At 31.9% G+C, this 24,699-nt stretch overlaps 1 protein-coding gene across 4 annotated transcripts in view; it reads left to right on the forward strand.

Annotated features, from left to right (window-relative positions):
- The window catches only part of LOC134691335 (diacylglycerol kinase theta-like), a 40,071-nt gene extending 16,388 nt beyond the window's left edge, over positions 1–23,683 (forward strand). The window contains exons 8-24 of one of the 4 annotated variants that reach the window (XM_063551796.1): positions 144–272; positions 828–925; positions 1,813–1,885; positions 3,216–3,369; positions 4,230–4,320; positions 5,293–5,415; positions 8,571–8,721; positions 9,510–9,667; positions 10,712–10,863; positions 11,924–12,072; positions 12,737–12,845; positions 13,355–13,558; positions 14,188–14,346; positions 15,269–15,434; positions 15,843–15,941; positions 17,567–17,697; positions 18,679–23,683. In XM_063551796.1, coding sequence (XP_063407866.1) covers positions 144–272; positions 828–925; positions 1,813–1,885; positions 3,216–3,369; positions 4,230–4,320; positions 5,293–5,415; positions 8,571–8,721; positions 9,510–9,667; positions 10,712–10,863; positions 11,924–12,072; positions 12,737–12,845; positions 13,355–13,558; positions 14,188–14,346; positions 15,269–15,434; positions 15,843–15,941; positions 17,567–17,689 — 2,138 coding nt within the window. In that variant the 3' untranslated portion in view covers positions 17,690–17,697; positions 18,679–23,683. The remainder of the gene's footprint in view (positions 1–143; positions 273–827; positions 926–1,812; positions 1,886–3,215; positions 3,370–4,229; positions 4,321–5,292; positions 5,416–8,570; positions 8,722–9,509; positions 9,668–10,711; positions 10,864–11,923; positions 12,073–12,736; positions 12,846–13,354; positions 13,559–14,187; positions 14,347–15,268; positions 15,435–15,842; positions 15,942–17,566; positions 17,698–18,678) is intronic. The other 3 variants (XM_063551795.1, XM_063551799.1, XM_063551798.1) reach the window with 3 other exon arrangements.
- The last annotated feature ends 1,016 nt before the right edge of the window (positions 23,684–24,699 follow it).

The raw sequence follows: 24,699 nt of genomic DNA on the forward strand, positions 1-24,699 counted from the left end.
AATTTTACAAGCCATGGCCGTTGGACTTGTGGTTAAGCGTGAAGACTTAGTATTGACATGAAGACAAGCGTTAAAATCGTTGTAAAATTTTTTCACTGTTCAAAAATGTAAATAAGATATTTCTAAGCTTAATTTGTGTACAGTAGGAAGGACAATCTCCGAGGAATGGCCCTCTAGTGGTGACACAGCTACAACCGATGACGACGAGAGACAAGGTCCTACAAGGTCACCAAAGGATAAAGACTCAAAAGACAAAGAAAAGGATTTAGAAAGTAAGTTAGTTAATGAACTGTTAAATATAGTGCCTGCACAGTGATGAAATAATGTTGACCTAATGAATTAAAATTCAGAGTCATATTTAAGATGAGCACAAAACTTGGTAAAAAGTTCAAACTGACAGATTTAGTAAAGCGTTTTGCATGGTGGTTCAATATAAAATAATTTTATACTAATTATGAAAAAAAAAAATCAGAATCAGATTTAAGAACAGCACAAAATTTGAACAAAAGCTCAAATGACCAGGTTGCAATACATGTTTTATCATGCTTATAATTTGAAAGGCCATATACATGTAGGTGGTAGTTATAGAAGAATTTTATATGCTTTTGAGTTTAAATATCTAAAATTCAAGATGTGGATAAAGATATTGTGATACAATTGTGATTAATTGTTTTTCACTTGACACTGATATCAAATAAAAAAGAATACTGGACTTTACAATAATATTGGTGAAACAGCAACTCCTCAATTCAAAACATGTTAAGTCAGATGTCTGTTATTATGTAGTGTATTCCATAAGTCAATGTTATATATATTTTTTTCCATAGCTGAAATAATACGAGTTTTTGATGGTAATTCTTCCATGAAGAGGAAATTATACAGGACAATATCTGTACCTAAAAATGCTCCTGCTCAAGCTATTTTGGTAAGTCAAAGTAAAATGCATGAATCAAACATAATCATAATTATAGTCAAATATATGTTAATTGTTAGTTATGTAATATTTCAGAACTATTTATCAAATTTTCAATATGCAACCAAGTCTACACTGAGTTTGTGAGTTTGAACCCTACAGGTGCCCTCGACTCCAAAAATTAATTGACTTAGTTTTACTTTCTGAGGTTGTGATTTCTCCGGGCACTCTGGCTTCCTTCACCAATAAAAACTGGCCACCACAAAATAGCCCAAAAGTGGTGCTTAAAAGTGGCATTAGAACACCAACAATCAATTATTAATCAACATGCAATCATAAGCAATAATGTTTTGAAAATCTCAAATATAACTGTGGAAAAAATGGTTCTTGTGAGGAAAACAAAGGGAGAACTTGTTCCTCTTTTATAACTTCTGTTGCTGACTTGGTTATTATAAATTTTCCAGATTTTGACACTACTTTTGAAATTAAAAACAAACATAAAGCATAACATTCTTCAAGATCCTACCCATGAATATTAAAAAATTATCAATGAATTATACAGTTATATATTCAAGTTACAAAATGATTTGTTATGTGTATAATCACTTGCCAAGAAATTGCATAAATGACAAATATCAATGCTGTCATTGTTAAAATTGGAGTTATCTTTCTTTAATCATAGTTGAATTTGAAAAAGCAGGAAATTATCGAAAAACAGATTCCAACACAGAATTTCATGTAATATGATATTTGCCTATTCTCCATAGTTTGATATTTTAAATGTTTATGAAGCTCTGCAAGCTCTAAATATAACTTTGAAAATTGAACTCTCAAGAGAAGAAATATTGGATCACAAATGATACAGTTGTAGAATCTATACATTATATTTGTCATTACAGGAAGCAGCTTTGAAAACATTCCACATATCAGATGACCCAAAGAATTACTATGTATCTGAGGCTTCTGAATATGGTAAGATATTTATTTTTATCGTCCTTCCCTACGCCTATATCACCCTGCTCTGTCGCTCAGTAATTCTCGTATCAAGACTTCAAAAGGAGACCAGGCATTATCAGCAACGTCACAATGTGAGAGGAGAAGATATCAGTGACGTCAAATGCGAGAGGAGAAGTTATCAAGCTGGCTTTCGTCAAGCATAAAACTGTCTTAGGGAGAGGAAAAATGACCATTAATAGAACGATAAACAGTTAATCAGGTTTTCTACGTACAGATATCGTAAAATATCAGCCGCTCGACAAAAAGGTTCACATTGTGGCCTGCGGCTGATATTTTAGGATATCAATGTTTTGAAAACCCGATAATCTATACAGATCACTGCTACTGTTTTTTATCACTCTAAAATCAGATGAAAAATGATTGCCAATGACACAACTCTCCATCATAGACCCATTTATGTAGCAGTTAGAAATTAAATGTCATTGTACGGCCTTCAACAATAAGAAAAAATACGGAAGAGCAAGATGTAAAAGGCTCCAAGATGTTGACATGGTAGTTAATAATTTACGTTATTAAAGAGGGGCGAAAGACAGTCAAACTCATAGACCGAAAATAAACTGACAACACCATGGCTAACAAAGAAAAAGAAAAAAGAAAAACAGACAAATAATAGTACAGAAGACACACACAACAAAGAAAACTTAAGACTAAACAACATGAACCCCACAAAAAATAAATAAGTTTCTTATCCTTGTCTATTTAGTTAAGGTATTGGTATTGTATATATATATTGTATGCAATACTGCATTGAGCAAGAAAAAGCCCCATGATGATAAAATGTGAATCAATGCTGAAGAGAAAAATAACTAATTAACTAATGTATAATAAAAGACTTGTTGTCTTGTCTACAATTATCAAAGATAATAAAATTATTGAGAATGAGTATATCTTAATCAAGTAACATTTTGTGAATGCATTTTGAAACAGTGAAAATTTTACTGAAGTTTTGTTTGATAAGACCAGGAATACTTAATAGGCCCCTTCACTGTTAGTTCGGCCATATTGCATACACATTAGGGGCAGATTTTCATAATAGAGGTAAAAATGAGCTGAAAAATATGGGAAAACCAGAAAACATCATTATAACAGAGCAGTTGATTGGACTTCCCATACTATCATACTTTTTCCACTGCATTAAAAAAAAATCTGCCCCTATTGAATATGGCCCAACTAAAAGTAAAGTGGCCTATTCACATCTTGGGTGTTAAAAATAATAATTTTCTTTCTCTTATATATATATATAATATTTATGAACTTACAAATAAATACTAACAATATTTTACAGGTGTCTATTTTGCAGGTGAAAAGGAGCTAGATAAAAACAGTCCAATCAGAGACCAACTTCTATCGCCAGACGGGAAGAGGCCTTCAATTTTCCTCCGTTATAAAGAAAGAGACCCAAATAAAGGTGTTATCAAGGTGTACCCAGGTGGTGTGAGGTGAGTTGATTCAGATAAATAATTGAAGGGATATTTTGTATTTTTTTATGGAACTTGATTGCTTCACTCACTAAAAGATCAAAATGGCCACTTGTGCAATCTGATCAAACTAAATATCCAATAACATCCTTATCTTACAACATACCCGTAGCCAGGGGGGTTCGGACGAACACCCCCCCCCCCCCGAAAACAAATAAACACTGTTAATGTCAATTTTCTGTTTGAATTGTGACTGTTAAAGTGGAGTTCGTGGGTCCAAATAACCCCCTCTTGGAAATTCCTGGCTACAGGCCTGCTAACAATGCAATGGTCTATTAGGTTTAGTTCCTGTTTGTGAAATTGTTTATCTGAGGCAATGAAATTTCAGCCTTTAAATTATTGAGGTGTGATTAAACCAGTGGATTCCAAAAGGTTTTAATAAAGAGATTAGATAAACAAAGTTAATAATGGTACTGTGGATTCATTTATTTTCGTGGGTTCCAATTTTCGTGGATTAAGGAAATCTTACATGTTCGTGGATATTTAATTTCGTGGTTTTGCTGAAATCTGCATACCAGCCTATAGAAAATTTGCTATTCATTGAACATCTAATTTCGTGGTTTACCTGTTCCCACGAAATCCACGAAAATTGATATACAACGAATAATAATGAATTCACAGTAATAAGTTTATACAAATATGATATTTCTACTTATTTATCATTGTGATAAAACTTCATATGGAAATATTTTTAGTGTACTTTACACAGACTACATTAGAAATGCGAACCTTGTGTAAGGGATCACTTATAGTATTTCCTACAATTGACTGATCAATAGATATTTGACTGTATTTTCATCCCAAACTGTTTGTCTTTCTAGAGGCACATCTGGATACAAGAATATTGAAGTAACCAAAGATACCACAACAGAGGAAGTTATACAGCTAGCACTGAGGAAATTTGGATTCAGTGTAAGTACAGTATACACTGGCCTCAGTTTTTCCTAATTCTTTCAAAAATTATCTTTATCTTCAAATTTCTGTAAAATGTGTAAAGGAGTAGGTAAGGGCCGATATCGGCCTCAAATTTCAGGTTCATCTAACAAAAGATTTTGAACACTTTTGAAACACTTAAGTGTTTATCTATATTAATTGATTCAATTAGTTTATGTGAAAGATTTTAACTCATTTAGTCAATAAAAATGCTCCAATTCAAGCTGAAATATGAAAAATCTATCAAATATTCCAAAAACGTCACTTTTCAGATGGTTTTTGGCAAAACTGAAAGTGGCTGCATCGGTGTTCATCCACAACCTTTATATATGTTATGTATTATCATAAAATACAACTTACATTTCAATATTATGAATGAACACGAATGCAGCCACTTTCATTTAAGACGAAAACCGTCTAAAATTTGACTAAAATGTTACAAGTTTGAAGTTTTCAGTAAAATAGCATGACTTAATGATGCTAGTACCCGATATATGTGCATTGTATTGTAAAAGAACAGCCCATATATATGTATCAGAAGCATTCTATTTTCCACTAAATAGCTAAAAGATTACATTTTCACAATTTTGTAAAACTGCTGAATTTTGGGGCCAAAAAGGGGTCTTACTAAGCCTACTCCTTTTAATTTATTTTGGCACAGTTTTCAATGATGACACCAGCTTAACATTTTTATCCTGGCAACAAATCAAGAAAGATAACTTGTGTTCATAATGTTTTTGGAAAGTTAAAAGAGGAACACATGTATATATGTTGATGTAATTCCTGATCAATCATCAGCTGTATAAAGTGTGAATCCAGATAGATCTGTCTTTGTTGCAAGAGGTTTAAAAAGTTGAATTTTTCACAGCACTTTTTATATGAATGAGATAGTAGTGTTTTAAGGATCATTTTCAGCCTCTCTTTGATATACATTTTGTTCTCTAATTATAGGATGATATTCATGACAACCCAGAAAATTTCAGTTTAATAGAAGTATCACTAGATAAAGGAGTAACAGAGAGAATGTTAGACATGAGTGAAAAACCATGGCAACTGATGCAGGAAAGTCGAAAGGTAGGTTATTACAATCACAACTAATGCAGAAAAGTAGAAAGTTAGGTCATTACCATGGCAACATTTATGTCGGTACTTAATTTTGAATTAGTTTGGTCCTACACAGCCAATTTTGCATAGGTACTATTTTTGTACTTAAAATATGTAGTACCAGACCTGCCAACTTTTGAAAATCTCCATGGGGGATTTAGTGCGCGACAAGAATTTTAAGGGTTACAATTTTAGCGACTTTTCTGTGAGCATTGTTTTAGCTCCTAAAATAGTCTCTCTTCTTTTTTCTTTTGTAGGCCTTGATTTCTTTTATTTGCCTGATTCTTGTACTTTTAAATTATAAAATTGACAAAATAACTGAGAAAATGGCATTAAAAGTAAAGGATTCAAAGTAGAGACCCCCCCTTTTCCCCCTCCAAAGACCTTCTCATCTATGAACCTTGATTCAAAACACTCAAAACTACATGTCCTAAAGTAAGAAGGATGAAGACAAATTTTGATTAAGTCAGGCTTACTCATGGTCTTATCAGTATCAATGAGAAAATGGATAAAATTTGAGTTATCTTTCTTTGTATTCAGATCCGGAGGTGGTCTAACCGGTGGAGGCTTATACAGTAACACAGTAGAAGTGTATACAAAAATGGCGTCGATTTTAAATCAATAAAATCAACGGTACCAATTTTGTTGCACCAGATGCGCATTTCAACAATACATGTCTCTTCAGTGATGCTCGTGGCCAAAATATTTGAAATCCAAAGCATATATAAAAGATGAAGAGCTATAATCCAAAAGGTCCAAAAAGTATAGCCAAATTCGTGAAAGGAATCAGAGCTTTGCATGAGGGAGATACATTCCTTAATTTATAATAATTTCTTAATCAACAGACACACAATCAACTTCTGAAGCAATGTTCCCGAAGTCCTGCGTTTTTTAACACTGAGCTTCAGTCCTTGCTTGGAAGTTGACACACAATGTCTGGTTTCAGAAATAAAACAGATTTCAAGATAAACGATGTTGTCTTGAGAATTCATTACAGTTCTCATCTTTCAATTAATTATGATTTTGCTGTGGAACTACGGCAAATAATGCAAATTGTGCTTGTATGATAAATTGATTAAAATTGAAAGGCTGTTTGACCAAATTTGTGTACATACAAATTAATTTTGAGGACTGTTATGACCCATTAGGTAATCTGATTACATACAACCACTAATTATGACACCTGTTGATTAGTGTAGGGTCATTAACTTGTCATAATATGTCTCCAGGTAAAATGATTGATTTTTTAAAATTGATCAGAAAAACTTCAAAATCGGTAAACAATAATTTTTTCGAGTACATTTGTTGAAATCGAGATTTTGACTAATTTTACGATCCCGATATCGGGATTCGGGTTGAGGGGTAAAAATCGGGATGATACCGCGAAAATCGGGATAGTTGGCAGGTCTGTAGTACTGAAAATTTACTTTTGATATTAAGTACTATTTCTTTACTTAAAAATTATTGTACTATTTACGTACCTGTATTTTACAGTACTTGATTTGTACTTAAAATTTTGGTGCAGAAATAATACCAAAAGCAATCACAATATTCCATGTTTGAAAATCATAATTTTAAGAGATTTGAAATAGACATACTATCAAAATGCTGAAAATGTAACGTTGTAACCAAAAATATGTAGTACATAAATTTTCAAGTACAAATTAAGTACTGTAAAATAAAGGTACCTAAATATTACAATAATTTTAGAGTAACAAAATAGTACTGAATATTGGAAGTAAATTTCAAGTACTACAGATTTTTGGTACAGACATAGTTCCTATGCAAAAGTAGCTGTGTAGGCAAAAACATAAAAAAAATAATTTTTTATGTGATGGACAAAAGATATCAAGGGGATATTCATAGTTCAAAAATCGAAGCAAAATTGACAATGCCATGGCAAAACAAAAAATGGTCAAAGGCAAACACCAATGGACAAAACACACAGTAGAAAACTGAACAAAAAACATGAACCCTACAAAAACAACAATAGACAAAACACACCATAGAAAACTGAACATAGAGCAACATGAACCCTACAAAAACGAATTATTCCAGGTTCTTAGAAAAATATGAGCTTAACCCTTACCATGCGGTGACCGTCATTTGAAGGGCGTACCCTAATAACCGTTATTTGGCTCCAATGGCGTTCCATACTTTCAGAAGTCCACTTTATGATACTTATTTTAAAAGTTATGCCTGTTCCGTCAACCTGAGGCTATTTATATTCACGTTTCTCATGTATTAGTAGCATTTTGAGCACAAATACGGGCTAGGAAAATTGAAATTGGCTAAAACTTGGTTTTCTGGAGGGTTAGGCTTCACATCTGTATCTTACACAAGAAGTTTAGAGGCATAAAACTTGCAAATATAGTGCAAACCAACGACCATATAACTACTGATCATTATTATTATTGAAATTCACATTAGGAACAACTACTTTCGGTTTTGGGTCCATTTGAAGTTAAAAATGGCAAAAATCGTGAAATTCAGTATTTTTGGTCCAAATTACCTTCTGTAGACTGCTGAACCAATATCAGATTTACTCCGACCTTACAACTGTTGGGGTCAATTTGTTCACTAGGGTCCACTCTACATGCAGACTACAGCTGGATACCTTAACCAGCATCTCTGGGTCTTCTGGGTCAAGAGAAGGGATGAAAAATAGGCAATATTGACTCTTTTTGCACCTGATGACCCACTTTGCAAATTTACGCCCATCCACCCCCGCTTCCTCACCCTGACCACCCCACCTTGTGATCACCTATATTATATTTAAAGGAATCAATATGCTACAGCAACAGGGCTAAGCTCATTTGCATATAATTTGCATACATTTGCAAATAAACGAAAATTAGACATTTTCTGAAAACAATTCTGCATGGTAAGGGTTAACTGTTAATTTGAATTAGGTCACATGTCTATTGTTGAATGCTTAATTGTGTCATCTAGAACTTTATTTTGATATTTTATGTCAAAGACATGATATTGCTATAACATTGTAGTGTGATAGTTTATTTATCATTTTATTCCAAGCACATAATTGTTATAGACACTTAGACAGATAGATATATTTTATCGATGAAATATTTTTAACGATTTTTACAATGCTTATATCTTTGTAGGAATCTTTACGGCAGAACAGAATGACTCGATTTTACCTTCAACAAAAAGAAGATCCGCATGGACCAAGGATTTCTTTGTTTGTGGGAAACCTACCTACTGGTTTAGCACAACGCCAGTATGAAAAAATATTACTGGATGTAATTGGTCCAGGTAGGGATAATTTTATCTAAAAAGTAAAATCACAAAAATACTGAACTGAGAGGAAAATTCAATCAGAAAGTTCCTAATCACATGGAAAAACAAATAATAAAACACATCAAACGAATGGACAACTGTCATATTCCTGACTTGGTACAGGCATTTTCATTGTAGAAATTACCAATTCATCTAAATTACCAATGCAAAGGTCCTGATATTTTTTTCCAATTTTGTTCTTTTGTTGAGGACTTGAAAGCAGGAATCTTTTCTCTCAAACAAATAAATTCATATTGGCAAAGATGAATCTGTATCGTCAGTTTTGTTGCATGAACTTAAATTTTTGCAGAAAACTAGATTTTGCTAATAATATGCTGCTCACATATGAAAAGGAATGCTAATGTTGTATTGGTTGTTAAATATTGTTTGGTAAAGACCAGTTGCAAATATTTCATACATAAATGTTGAGCATATTGCAATCAGATAATCAGAGAAAAGAAAGCTAGCAAATATACTAGACACTGGGGAAAATTTAAAACAAAAAAAACTAATGATAGAGCAAGTGGGTCATCCCTGTACTATGGACACATTCTTGTTTAAGTAGAAACTGTATTAAATAGGTAGCTAGTAGGTGAGAGACAAGTTTGAACAATGTCTTGATATTGTATTACAGGAATTAAGTGGCAAGCAGTAGATGTAATATATTATGAGTAACAATGTCTTGATATTGTTTTTCAGGAAATAAGTGGCAAGCAGTCGATGTAATATATTATGAGTAACAATGTGTTAATATTGTATTTCAGGAAATAAGTGGCAAGCAGTAGATGTAATATATTATGAGTATGGTGCCCTGGTATTAGTGTATACCACTTCAGAGAAAGCTAACGCAGTTTTTAATTCTTTACAAGATGCTGTGTTTGACGACAAACAGTTACTTGTTTTGTTACTTCCAAACATTCAGGTATTTACTTAACCCTTTCCTCCATGGATTTTTTTTTTTACATACTAGATTCGCATAGGATTTTTTCAATAAAAAAAAAATCATCAGGTTTAAAGTATTGATGCATTGTGAAAACAAATATTTCATCAATGAAATTCAAGTCAGATGTTCTCATGGATATCCTTTTCATATTGGATACAATTTTTTCTAAGTCTGATCCAGACATTTCATAGTCAGAGCATTTCAACTGAGGTACTACACAGGCGTCAAAAGGCGTCATTATGGAGTAAAGGGGGTGGCGTCAAAAGGCGTCATTATGGAGGAAAGGGTTAAGCTGTCCCCCACCCACACACACATACACGCACACACACAAGATATGAGAAGACTATATTTTATACATAATTCCTGAACCACATGTTTAAGTAAGTTTGATTTCAATATTAAGCTGTATCTTACTTAATGTTATTTTGCTATGACAATGGATAATGGCTTTGTTTTGCTGAACATAAAGTAGCGAACATCTGGGCATGTCCTTATTTTACATACCATCAATTGTGAATTGATGCTATGAAAATTGGTGACTTTATCCAATTAAAATGAACGTTACAAACCATGTTGCATTAGAATTATGATTGTTGTATTTATATGGGGACGAAGTCCCCAATTACGGTAGAAAAATTAAAAAGAATTCATTCTATTAATGAACTCAAAATTGTTAACTTTTTTTTCAAACTTTTTTAAATCCACACATCTGCGCAAAATCTTCATTTTCCGGTCTTGTTTGCATGAGACTTTGAACAATATATCTATTTATCAGTTTACTAAAATATAAGGATGGAACTCAATACCAATTCATTTTTAATAATTGTTTGATATGAAAAAACCTTTAAATACCTAATGACAGCGTTTCTTTGTTTACATTGAATATGACGTCATAACTTAAATAACATCACAACCAATTTTAAACATGTTTGAATTAAAATAAAATATTCATACAGACTTTGTCCCCATGAACAGGTTATGTCTACCTCCTATATATCTGAAGGAATGACTTTGCTATTTCAGTCACAGATGATTCCTGATAGCACCAACCCTTTGTTAGTTTTTGTAAATGTGAAAAGTGGTGGTTGCCAAGGAAGTGAGCTCATTACGTCCTTTCGCAAGCTTCTCAATCCTCATCAAGTTTTTAATTTAGAAAATGGTGGTCCTTTACCAGGGTAAGTTAATTATTTAACTGATAAAAGTTAAATTGAGCTTGAATATATAAAACTAAATATACTATGGATTCATTTGTTTTTGTGGGTATCAATTTTCATGGATTGCTGAAAACTAGCATATTCCTGGATATTTGATTTTGTGGTTTAGACAATTTCTGTATACAAAGCCTATTAAAATATGTATTTCATTGAACAATTGATTTCATGTACCCACGAAACCCATGAATATTGGTATCCAACTAATAATGATGAATCCACAGTTATTAAAAAATTGCAAAAATAAATTGTCGCCAAGTTGGCTATAAAGGTCTGAATATGAAATAAAGTATCCACTAATACACATGGTTTTGCATTATTACATAGCATTTGAAAGTACCATTGATATATGATAAAATATCAACAAAACAGAATTAGATTCCTGACTATTTTTGCAATTTTAACAGTGAAGAGTTCTTTCGTCAAATGTAGAATAACATTCATTATTGTATAGCAATATAATATTTCCCACAGAAAGTAACCAAAAGTTAGCGTGCAATAAATTCCAATATTGCACTAGTGCAATAAATCTTCAAAATTCATGATATCATCAACGACAAAATATTAGTTTAAACCAATTTTTACTTTCAAATATTATATTGCTATACAATAAAAGGGTTATTGCATGAATATTGTGAAATATTGTCCCTCGTAGAACAAATATTGCACTCGCAAGCTCGTGCAATATAAAATTCTACTCGGGATAATATTCCCCAATATTCATGCAATAACCCTATATTATTTCATATGTGTCATCACAAGACAAAATGTTATCAGCAAGATGTTAGGAAAAGAAATAGGAAATATGTTGATTTACACCTATGTAATACTATGGTGTTTGGTGTAACTGCTTCCTAGGAGTAACCAAATTTCACCAGGTCCAAAAATAACATGCTATGAAAGTATGATGCAATTATTTATAATTACTTGCACATTTTACATGGGATATATTGAGTTAGCTTTAGATTTTTTTGTAGCTAAATGGGAAGATTAAATTTGGTAATATTGTGATAATATTTTTTAGGTTGTATGTCTTTCGAAATATTCCTTATTACAAGATTTTAGCATGTGGTGGTGATGGGACAGTAGGCTGGGTTTTATCCTGTTTAGATAATGTTGGACAGGATGCAGTTTGCCAGTCGCCTCCCTTAGCTATTGTTCCACTGGGGACAGGTAAGAGAAAAAATAGTTGTTCTTGAACTATCATATGAAATTCACCATTTCAGAATCTAATGTATTCTGGGTGAACATACACCACACTATTTTGATTATTTTAGGAATCGATATGAAATAACCTCATTGGCCAGAAATTCATTGTTCGTACAGTGAAATTTTAAGAATAATGATTTTACCGTAGGTATTTAGTTTCTGAAACAGCGAATTATTCATAAAGATAACAAATGCAAGTAGAGGAACATAGATTTTATTAAGAAAAATCTTAAAAATCTTCAGAGATTTTTGCCAATTTGAAGAAACCATTCCATGAAAAAGTAAAAAATTAAATGAAAAATTGTTTCTTAGAAAAACTGAAAACAACACATTATAAATTTCAAAGCACTTTCTGGATTTACCTCCACCAAAATTGCTTAAAGTAGAATATTCGAAAGCCAAAGATTATAAGAACTTAGACAGTTTAAGAGCTGTATGACCAAAAAGGACATAAAACAGTAGCCAAATCAAACTAAAGTCAACTTTACTTGAGGGAGTTAAAATCTTAATATTAGATCATAATAATTTATAAATTTATGAATATACAATTGAAGAAATTTCTAAATTTGTAAATTATAGTTAAATGTTGATAAGGTTATAAAAATAAAAGTGTTTCTTTTGCTTAAAGGTAATGATCTGGCACGTGTACTGAGATGGGGACCAGGTTACGGCGGTGGAGAAGATCCATTAAATGTGTTACGTGATGTGATAGATGCTGATGAAATCAAATTAGATCGGTAAGTATCCCTCAAGTTGAAGAAAAATAAGCAGAAGGCTTCCAAAATTCAAATAATGTTCTAATTGTCATTTGAAATAGGTCATTCCACAACCAAATTCATTCTTAGTAACATACTTTTTGGAATTTAAAGTCTTTAAAGGGAGGATAGGCCAAGGTTCTTGTATTCTACCAAAATCTGGAGAAAAAAATTTAATTAGTTGAAGTAATAAATAAGTATGACTGACCCAAAAATATTGGACAAGATAAAAAATCTTTCTGATTCATAAGAATTAAATGGTATACTGTGGATTCATTATTATTCGTTGGATACCAATTTTCGATGATTTCGTGGGAACAACGAAATTAAATGTTCAACGAATACCAAATTTCCCATAGGCTTGTTTGCATACTTCTTCAAAACCATGAATTTAAAAATCCACGAACGTGAAGGTTTTTCTCAATCCAGGAAAATTGGTACCCACGAAAATAAATGAATCCGTAATAACTGAATTTACTGAATGTTTCCAGGTGGACTGTGATTTTCCATCCAAATGAGAAAGAGCAAGATGAGACCAAAATAGCTATAGATCATGACACGAACTGTCCTAACACTAATGAGGACACCACAACCATATTTGTAATGAATAATTATTTTGGAATCGGCATTGACGCTGAAGTTTGTTTGGACTTCCATAATGCAAGGGAAGGGAAACCAGATAAATTTAATAGTAGGTGAGTACAGTAAAACTAGTGGATATTTGATAATAGGTGAGTAGCTATAGAAAATAATGGTTAATGATAAATAAAATCTTGCATACCCGTAGCCCCAGGGGGGGGGGGTTCGGGGGTTCGGACGAACCCCCCCTTGAAAACAAATAAGCACTGTTAAAGTCAATGTTCTGTTCGAATTGTGACTGTTAAAGTTGAGTTTGTGAGTCCAACGAACCCCCCTTTGGAAATTCCTGGCTACAGGCCTGTCTTGTATTTAGGAACTTTCTTTCTGAAGTTTTGTAATAATCAATAAAAGGACGTATGGGGTATTTGTGAACTATACAGCACTCAGAAAAGATACAAGAGAGGTGGGGAATTAAACTGCACTGCATTGAAATTGATTTCATTGAGTACCACAAAAGAAGCAATAAAAGGGATGAATATAAGTTTGTAAGTCTATACAGGACAATAAAAAGAAAAGAGACTGAAAGTCTTAGGAACAGTACCAATTCTATTAAAAACAAAAAGTAACCGAATCACTGTAGAAATATTAACATTTTCACCTATGTTCCACCTATGGTTTCTTGTGACATGTTTGTTGAACACAAGATAAGAGAATTTTATATTTACTTTTGATGTATTTTTTACAGATTTCATAATAAAGGTGTATATGTTAAAATTGGTTTACGAAAAATGATAAATAGACGCTCCCTAGTACGAGATTTACATCGGTATATTAAGGTCGAAGTTGACGGAAAACCTATAGACCTGCCACCTGTAGAAGGACTTATTATATTAAATATACTCAGGTGAGTCATTATATTCTTAGTGTGTAGGAAAACCTATAGACCTGCCACCTGTAGAAGGACTTATTATATTAAATATACTCGGGTATTTAAGTCATTGTATCCTTAGTGTGTAGGAGTGGGGCTTATATTGTATTGACTTTGTCTGTCAGTCTGTATGTCAAATCAGCTAACAGATATTTTGTCATACTTTAATCACACATATTAAATATAATCAGGTATTGAAGTCATTATATCCTTTCTCTGGGAGTGAGGCTTATATTGCATTCACTCAATATGTCAGTCTGTTTCTTAATTAAGCTAACAAAAATATTAAGGCACATTTTAATCACAAAATACTTTGTATTTTGTCAACAGAGTGTTACAGTCGGGGCTTTTTGAAAAACATTACTTGAAAAATAACCGTTGCCAACATATAGCAAAGTTATCTTCCATGTGGTTAAATGTAGTCATAGTTTTCATTACACAGATAAACGTTGTGCATGTGTCATTCAGTTAGCACCACTTTAAACAACTGTTCATGAAAATAAAGTTAAATTGAGATGTAAATTCCTCATATTAGTGGGTATGAGTGAATCTTGAATAGTGTTCTAGAAAACACAAATTTTCAAAATGGTCCTCAATTTTTGGGAATGGGAAGTCGAACAGTGAGAAGATGAAGAAATTTTATTGCTATATAATTTGTTATTGAAGTCAAGATGATCAAATACAGCAAGAAAATGACATCACATTCAGATTATTTTTCATCTCTTGTTAAAAACAAATTATATTGTGCTCTCAGTTGATACAATGTTATCAATCCTGACACATCTTTGGACTGCCCAGTTTTGATAACGATGAGTCCAGCCAGATTTTCAAGAGTGAGGACCAGTAAACTCCCCTTCTATAGTGAGAAGTCAAATGAATATTTTCTTCTTATTTGTAGTTGGGGATCAGGATCCAATCCATGGGGGCCAGAAAGAGAGGACCAATTTGCCAAGCCTACACATTATGATGGCATGCTTGAAATTGTTGGAGTGACAGGCGTCGTCCATATGGGTCAGATACATAGTGGTTTACGCACTGGTATACGGATAGCCCAGGGAGGCCATGTAAGTTTTCACTAAGTGGAGATATAGTTTTCAAGACATATTTTCTGCAAATTAATCTGATTGATATTAGCTTAGAATAACAAAAGTATATCATTTGAATTGAGAATGGAAATAGGGAATAGGGAATATGTCAAAGAGACAGCAACATGACCTAAGAGCAGATTACAGCCAAAGGCCACCAATGGGTGTTCAATGCAGCGAGAAAATCCATAACCTGGAGTTGTGCCTCAGCTGGCCCCTTTATAAAAGTGTCTACTAGTTCAGTGAAAAGGGATGTCTTACTTGACTCCAAAACATATAAATGAACTAAAATAAACTATTGAATATTTAAAAATTTGTTCATTTGTTTCATGTTTTTAAAGCAAAAGTTTATTATTGAATATATAAAGAATTGATTATTTATTTCAGCTAAGAATAACATTATTAAGTGATCTTCCTGTACACGTAGACGGTGAACCATGGATACAACCTGCAGGTCAAGTTGTAGTTCTTAGATCAGCATTAAAGGTAAGGATTAATGATCAGGTTACATTTTAGTGTTAGTGATTGGTTTATATTTTAGTTTTAATGATCAGTTTAAATTTTAGTGATCAGGTTAAGTTTATATTTTAGTGATCAGGTTAAGTTTATATTTTAGTGATCAGGTTAAGTTTATATTTTAGTGATCAGGTTAAGTTTATATTTTAGTGATCAGGTTAAGTTTATATTTTAGTGGTCAGTTTAAATTCAAGTTTTAATGATCAGCTTAAATTTTAGTGATCAGGTTAAACTTAAGTTTTAGTGATCAGGTTAAGTTTATGTTTTAGTGATCAGTTTAAATTCAAGTTTTAATGATCAGCTTAAATTTTAGTGATCAGGTTAAAAAGTTTCAGTGATCAGTTCAAATTATAGCTTAAGTGATCGGTTTAAGTTCAAGTTTTAGTGATCAGGTTAAATTTTAGCTTTAGTAATCCGTTTAAGTTCAAGTTTTAATGATCAGTTTCAACTCAAGTTTACAAGTGATCTGTTTAAATTTAATGATCAGTTCAAATTTCAGCTTAAGTGATCAGTTTAAATTTAAGTTTAAGTGATCAGGTTAAATCAAAGCTTTAGTGATCGGTTTAAGTTCAAGTTTTAGTGATCAGGTTAAATCAAAGTTTTAGTGATAGGATCAAGTTTTAGTGATCAGGTTAAATTTTAGCTTTAGTGATCTGTTTAAGTTCAAATTTTAGTGATCAGGTCAAAGTTATTCTGTTTTTTTAATGACCAGTTATAACTGAAGTATTAAAGGGTTTAGATTACTGAACTTTCCCATTTAATTGGTTGTTTCTAGTCAGAAAACTGAAAGTGGTTCTAGGTGTTGGGCAACTTCAACATTTTCTAATTTGTTTTGAACATAAAAATACAACCTAGTTTTTTGGGGGGAGGGAGGAGAGGTTTATGGGTTGTATTTTAATTTTTTTTTATGAAATAGTATGATTTATCATGCATAAGGAACAGTTTTTCACACACCACACAGAAGGAAGCCATTATGTGTTCTGGTCTGTACATCAATCTGTCCCTCTGTCTTCTATCAGGTTAAAGTTTGGTGTTTTTTTTACCACGAAATTGAACAGTCACATTTAACTTGAAAATGAGTACACATAGATAGAAGAACATGTGGTATGAGTGCCAATGAGACAACTCTCATCTAAGTCACAGTTTGTAAAAGTAAACCATTATAGGTCAAAGTACAGTCTTTAACACTTGGTTGTCAATGTAAAGCTCATTATAATTTGAGTTTGAAAAAAAAAATGTTCCAATTTAGAATTTAAAACATAAATATGTTAAATTAGGGGTTTGACCCAGATTTTGTTGTTTGCTGAATATAAACATGATAAACATGTTTATCGTCCTTCCCTATGCCTATATCACCCTGCTTCAACACTCAGTAATTCTCGTATCAAAACTTCAAAACGAGACCAGACATTATCAGTGACGTAACAATGTGAGTGGAGAAGTTATCAGCGATGTCACAAAGCAAAAGGGAAGGTAGTTCTTTTTAAAACATTACTCTCTTATACAATTAATGTCTTTAAGAAGCCATCAATAGTTTTTTTTCCATGAATGAATTGATATTTTATGTCTATGTTTTTATTTTAATTTTTCAAAAGGCAACAATGTTAAAAAAGAGTAAGAATAAAATAAAGAGACGAAACACAGAACCTAGTATATTTTTTCCTGACAATGAACCATTACAACTTCAGTCCCCTAGTGATGAAACCGAACCACTTTAACATTGTAAGTATGTACCACGCTTTCTTAAAACATAAGGAAAAAAAGGGGGGGAAGGGAGGAGGAGAAAAAACACCTTCAGTCCCCTAGTGATGAAACCTAACCACTTTAACATTGTAAGTATGTACCACGCTTTCTTAAAACATAACGCAAAAAAAGGGGGGAAGGGGAAGGAGAAAAAACAACTTCAGTCCCCTAGTGATGAAACAGAGCCACTTTACCATTGTTGTACGTATGTACCATGCTTTCTTAAAACATAACGACAAAAAAGGGGGTGGGGAGGATAAAAACAACTTTAGTCCACTAGTGATGAAACACAACCACTTTAACATTGTAAGTATGGACTGTCAAAATATAACCGCAAACAAAAAGAAAAAAGGGGGAGAGGGGAAAAAAACCAATAACTCAAGTCTTTTAAGGCAATTATTTTGCTAAAATTGTTTTTGTGGAGATTTAATTCAGCTAATACTTTTGTTCTTATTTTGCCTTTCATACCTATTTAATGGTGATTTCTTAACTTTATTCATGTATTGATATAAGTAAGTCAAACTGAAGATTTATATTCACATTCCATTTAGTACCACTCATGATAGTCAGTTAAAGAATGGCTTTCCAGAATTAGTTACTCTACAGTATATTTTGAAATAGCAGGGATACTTTGAAAATGCTTCTGTACTGCAGGATCTAAAGTAGCATGCTCAATTTCAGGGCATGAAGTTTTGTTTTTTTCCCCTGGTTGGGTGAGGCAAAAGAATTTAAAATTGATATTAGCAGTTTTTCAGGAATATCATAGACTGTTAGGCGCAAAGTCAGATTAAGAGGTTAAAAATATTGTATTAAACAAGAAATAAATCATGATTATAGTTGAAATTTAATGAATTTGTATATAATGCATGTTGTATAAAGTTTGTAATTACTAAAACATCCGAAACTGTACCAAAAACTGAATTGAAAAAAGAAAAAAAACACTTCATTTCTTAATATTTTTCAGGACATTTAGGTTGTAGTGAATTGAAATCCATTTATGAGTCGACAGGAAACCATTCAAGATGTTGGACTGGTGTCCTGGTGATGATTCCAGAGTCTACACTGGCTTGACTCATGCAGATTGAATGGTGTTTACCCTCTTATAGAAACTGACTTAGAATGTTCTTAAATTTGTGATCGAGTGATAATTAGGTTAGGGTTGTGTGTGTGTGGGTGGGTGCGTGTACTAAATGTAAGTTATGTGTGCATGTGGTTTATTTATAGAAAATCTTGTTTCTATGGAAACAGGAGACAAAGGGAGGTAATCTGTTCACGTTTATATTAGAAATAGGTAGCATTCAAGTTTACTTAATGTTATGAAAGCTCTTTATGTTTTTATTTGCACTCGTCAAGATTTTCTTGATGATTTGAAGAATAAAAATAATAGAAGAAAGATCATTTATCCAGTTACTGGTAGAATTGTTGTATGTCTGTTTAAATAAGGTTATGTTTGTTAGCATGCTTTACTTCATAAACGATGGGAAATTCTAAATATTCTGATGTCTAAAATCTTTCTTTTTATCATTCTAGTTATTCCCCTTTATTCAGACATTGTCTTAAAAATTCTAAATATTCAGATATTAAAGGGGATCTCTCTGTCATTTTAGATATTCCCCTTTAGACACGCCTTTATTGAGACATTGTCTTAATAATTCTAAACATTCAGATTTAAAAATCTTTCTTTTAGTCATTTTAGGTTATTCCCCTTTAGTCACACATTGTCATAAGATTTTAAGAATTTCATATACTCTTTCTGTTTCTTAAAATCTGAAAATTTTAAGAATTTCATATACTCTTTCTGTTTCTTAAAATCTGAAAATTTTAAGAATTTCATATACTCTTTCTGTTTCTTAAAATCTGAAAAATCCAAAGAATTACTTTGTATGTCCCATTTCTATTTCTAAAAATCCAAAGAATTTCTAACTTAATATATGTCCCTTTTCTTTTTCCTTTAATCCAAAGAATTACTTTATAATTGTATGTTCTCTTTCTTTTTCCTAAAATCTCAAGAATTTCTATCTGAGTTGTCTTTCTTTGTCATTTAATCTAATATATGACATATTTATATCAGTAAATAGATAAAATTAAAAAAAAAGACGTATCAGGAACGATTTCATCGGATGTTAATTTATGTCAGGGTTGTATTTATTTATCCATTACATATCTTTTATTTACATTTTTGTTTTAGTTACAATGGAATTATTTTACACCTTATCTGTTGACAGATAACATGAGGCATTACAATTAATTTACCATATCAAGGTGATTTACTGTGGATTCATTAATATTCGTTGGATACCAATTTTCGTGGATTTCGTAGATACAGGAGAACCACGAATTCCAATGTTCAACGAAGAACAAATTTTCTAAAGGAATGAGTGTAGACTTTGCCAAAACCACGAAAAGAAATATCCACGAATATGTCAATTTTCCTCAAACCACGAAAATTGGTACCCACGAAAATATATGAATCCACAGTAACCAAATACCATATCTGATATTACAAATATAATTGTCTTCTGCTTAATACTTGTATTAATTATTTCAGGTTTACTTAAATTTTTTTACACCCCACCTAAAACACAAAAATAAACCCATTAGGAGCTGGTTTGGTCCTAGAAATGGGATATTTATACACCAAGAAACTAATCTTTTGAGCACAGTATTGAATACACCTGATCACTATTTGTCCGCTTTTACTGGAAAACACAAAGTTTCCTGTAAAATTTTGACGTCATAATACAAAATATATGATACCACAATGAAAAATTGATTGTTATTTGACATCAATAGTTCAAGCAGGGCAGATTCTAGGGTCAACAGAATAGATTCTCAGGTCAACCGGGACAGTTTTCATATAGTGATAAGATGTATTATTAAGGGATGATGGATGCTTATAAGATCAGATATGGTAGTTGGTGATTCAATATTTTATTTATTCGATCCTTATGTGAAGTATTCATACATGATGCTCTTAACTTAAGGCTCTGTTGACACTCATAGTGTATATTATGTGATTTGTTTAAGGTTGTTTTCACAATTGTTTCTCTAAAGAAACATATAATTTTAGTATACAGTTATTTTAAATTTTAGCATGAACTCTTATAAAAGATTTTCTACCAGTTACATTTTCTGCTTAATAGATGATAAAATAAATGATGAAAATCATTTTCGGACATACCCTGAAATCGGCAAGAAAGTTTGAAATAAAGAAAGGACATCTCTCTGTTTTTTTTGTACTCACATTCAATCAGACTCTAGTAGTCTGAACAATATGGCAGAGTTAGTGCAATGCATAGGTGTAAACTTTTTAAACCTAAAGAAACAATTATCCGTGTGAAACATATTTTTATATTAATTACATCATCATCTCTTTTTAAGTCACATTTGTTGTTTAAAAGGTAGACTGTACTGCAAGGAAGTACTAACATTATTTAGATATATTTCATGACCCCAAACCACAAGTTTTTGAAACTCTGAAGAATATAACATATTGAAACATAATAGGTTATAAATTCTTAAGACCATCCTTTGTAATTTCTTTTTTCACCGATACCAAAAAATCTTTCCAAATTTTGTATTTTAATATTTTTGAGAACTTTAATCTTTAATACCAAAAAATGAATGATAGATTTTGTAATATTATGGAAAAGTTTTTCAAGGTTTGTATAATTATATACTATAAAATATATTTTTTATTATTCAAAGATTCATGTTTAAATTGGCTTTAAATAATTTTTCTATTACTAAAAGCCCAGAAAAAGACCATGTATAAACGTTGGCAATGTTTAAGCTTCTGAGACAACCATAAAAATCTAAATCTGACAGAATGGAAAATTTTGGTCAGAAGAAGAGGGCTGATGTTGAAATCTTTAAATGACCAAAGGGGGTGAACCATATATACTGAAATTAAGCAAATCATTATCTTTGCCAACAAGGGGAATAATGGAGAAAATATTTTACTAGCAATGTTTTGATATAAAGAATTTTTGTTTAGAAATGGAGTACAAATCTAATATTAGAATAAGGGGCTTTTATAGGGAGAAGTTATTTTTAGATTTACTCATAATAGATATAATTTTCTATGTGTATTCTGTGTATGAGTGTTTATAATGAGATATTAATTGTATATTATTGGTGTGTGTGAGGGTGGGTGTGTGCTGTACAATTGTTTAACTTTTTTTGCCATAATGACAAGTGAATATTTTTTTGAGGAGTATCTTTTTTTTCAAATAATGTGATTCCTCTTAAAAAATTGAAATGTATGTATGTAATAGATTTGTGAAAAGAAGTCTTTGTAAATATTAATTTAATTTGTCATATTCTTAACGTCTCCTTTCCAATTGCAGTCATGTGAGCACATGTGTAATCGGTAGGTGAAATATGCTAGTTGAACCTATAAATAAAGGTCACCCTGTGGCCCCCCTGGGGACCAGAGAAATTGGACCTTAGAGAAATGGTACAGTCAATTTATATATAAATGCCACCCTCTGGACCAGAAAAATGAGACCTTAGAGAAAACACAACCTTTGAATTGAAATTCAAAATGTTTAGCTTTTTACAACCTATAAATAAAGGTCACCCAGTGGACCCCAATGAGACCAGAGAAAACGGACCTAATAAAAGAGAAGATTTTTTAATTGAAGTTTAAAATGTTTAGCTTTTACTACAGTTGGGGAAAAAAGAAAGGGGTCTGACGGGCTGGTTCAAAAGGTGACTTTAATAAGTGGTTAGACTACTAACTAAGGTAAATATCCCTTTCCTCCTTTTATTCAGAAAACTTCATATTTATAAGGTATTCATACAAACTTTGATAAGAGTAAATACAGATTCAGATTATTCATGTTTTTTAAAAACTTTACATTTGGAATATAATTAGTATCAAGCTAATTGATTTTAATGGAATAATGCCATGTTCAATTTCTTTAAAATGTAGTATATTTTCAAAGTTGTCAAATACTATTCAGAGTGTACCTATTAAAGAATATACCCATGAAGTTTGAAAATATTGAATACAATTCACAATATTTTAAGATATGTTTTAAAAACTGCCCATTAACATGCAAACTTAGTAGTATTATAAAAGAACAAACTCTTAATCTTGGATAAAATTGAATCCCTATTTAGAAAAATGTAGATGAATTAAACTATTGGTGTTTATATAAAAGTAGGATATGTGGAAAGTGTTTAGTGGTGGATCCAGAATTTTTCACTGACAAAGGGGGAGGGACTTCACCTGGGTTAGTCTTCTTCACTGGCTATCTTGATAAGTTCATTGCTTTCAGATTGTTATTGGCAGACAGCCTTTTACAAGAATATTACTGGTAAATCTTTTTTCACCAATCTGACTTCGTTCAAACTTTATAACATTCATAAATAAATCATTTTAACTATCATATGATTAATTAAGAGAAGTCCTAATACTTTAATATTTAAATAAAAGATAATTTAAATGTAAGTGTCGAGAGAAAATTCAGACTAAGATGTTGTCAAGACATGAAATCCGACACAATGTTAATGTCAAAATTCGTAAATTCTATTATACCAATGTAGATAAAATGGTACTGGCAAGACATAAATTTAGAATACAATGTTAATTAATGTCAAGACTGAATTTTTTTTTTACTCGGGGAAAAAATCTCCAATCATAATAGTTATACGAATAAGCAACTAATACTGTATTAAGAAGTACATGAATGTTTAAGTATCTAATCACAGCTTTCACCTACTGTTTAAATTACCCTCTGGAATCTTTCTCCACTCTTTTCTTCGCCTACCGTTACACTGTGCTCTATATCAACATTTGTAGTGTATTGTTTCACTCAGTCTCACTGGTTGAGGCAAATTATCAAGAAAATGTACAACAAATTAGCGTTGAGACGTTGAGTATTTTGTAGGATCAGCTGTGAGATGTAATTTATCTAGAATTAAACTTGATTACTTCCATTAAAATAACAAATTGGAACTAGTGAGAAGTGTTTGTATTAATTGCCTGCACCATCAACCATTGAGTTATTGAATGTAGTGGACTACGTGTAATTCACCTTATTGCTAATCCTGGGTGACCCATCCTATTGACCTTTTGACGCATACAACAATCACTTTCCATTGTGGCGTCAGATATTTTGTTTTATGACATCAGATATCCAGTAAATGAGGACAAATAGCGATAAGGTGTATAGATAAAGGCAACACTACCATACTGCTATTCTGCTGTTCAAAAGCCATAAATGGATTGAGGGGAAACACATCTGTGCAACAAACTAAAACCGAGGGAAACACATCAACTATAAAAGGGAAACAACAGGAACACCTGAAGTGCAACCAAAAATAAAATGACGACTAACATAATAGAAACAAACTATAAGGTGACAACTGCCATATTCCCAACTTGGTACAGAACATTTTAAGAAATAATGGTTGGCTAAACTTGGTTGTGGCTAGCCAAACCTTGCACTTTATGGCAATGTTTAATATACAGCTAAAATTAGCTGTAACGCAATGCATGGGAATCATCTAAAGCACACTGTGGTTTTATGTTGAAATATTCTAAACATTAAGGCTTTACTGTCTCTAGCCAAAGATTACATTCGATTTGGTATAGCATGTATTTTGATATTTTGTTGACATGGTCACCAGCGTCATTCCAACTTTGTTTATTTGAGTGTCTGATGAGTAGTGTGGACTAAAATCTGTCTGGCATAGTTATTTATAAGCCTGATATCATACCTTTAATGAGTTTCTGTTATCAGCATATATAAATGACATTCTGTAACCCAAAAAATAAAGCATGTCTAACAGAAACAAATAAAATTTGGTTAAGGCATGCTTCATTAAATATTTCTCGACATATATAATGAATTCATTCAGAACTGACTCAGACTTTGAGCTTTATAGAGCTGGGCATTTGATTTGGTTGAGGGTCAATAAAATTGAGAATGGAAATGGGGAATGTGTCAAAGAGACAACAACCCGACCAAATAAA

Source organism: Mytilus trossulus, chromosome 11, assembly GCF_036588685.1.
Source record: "Mytilus trossulus isolate FHL-02 chromosome 11, PNRI_Mtr1.1.1.hap1, whole genome shotgun sequence".
NCBI classification, from domain to species: domain Eukaryota; kingdom Metazoa; phylum Mollusca; class Bivalvia; order Mytilida; family Mytilidae; genus Mytilus; species Mytilus trossulus.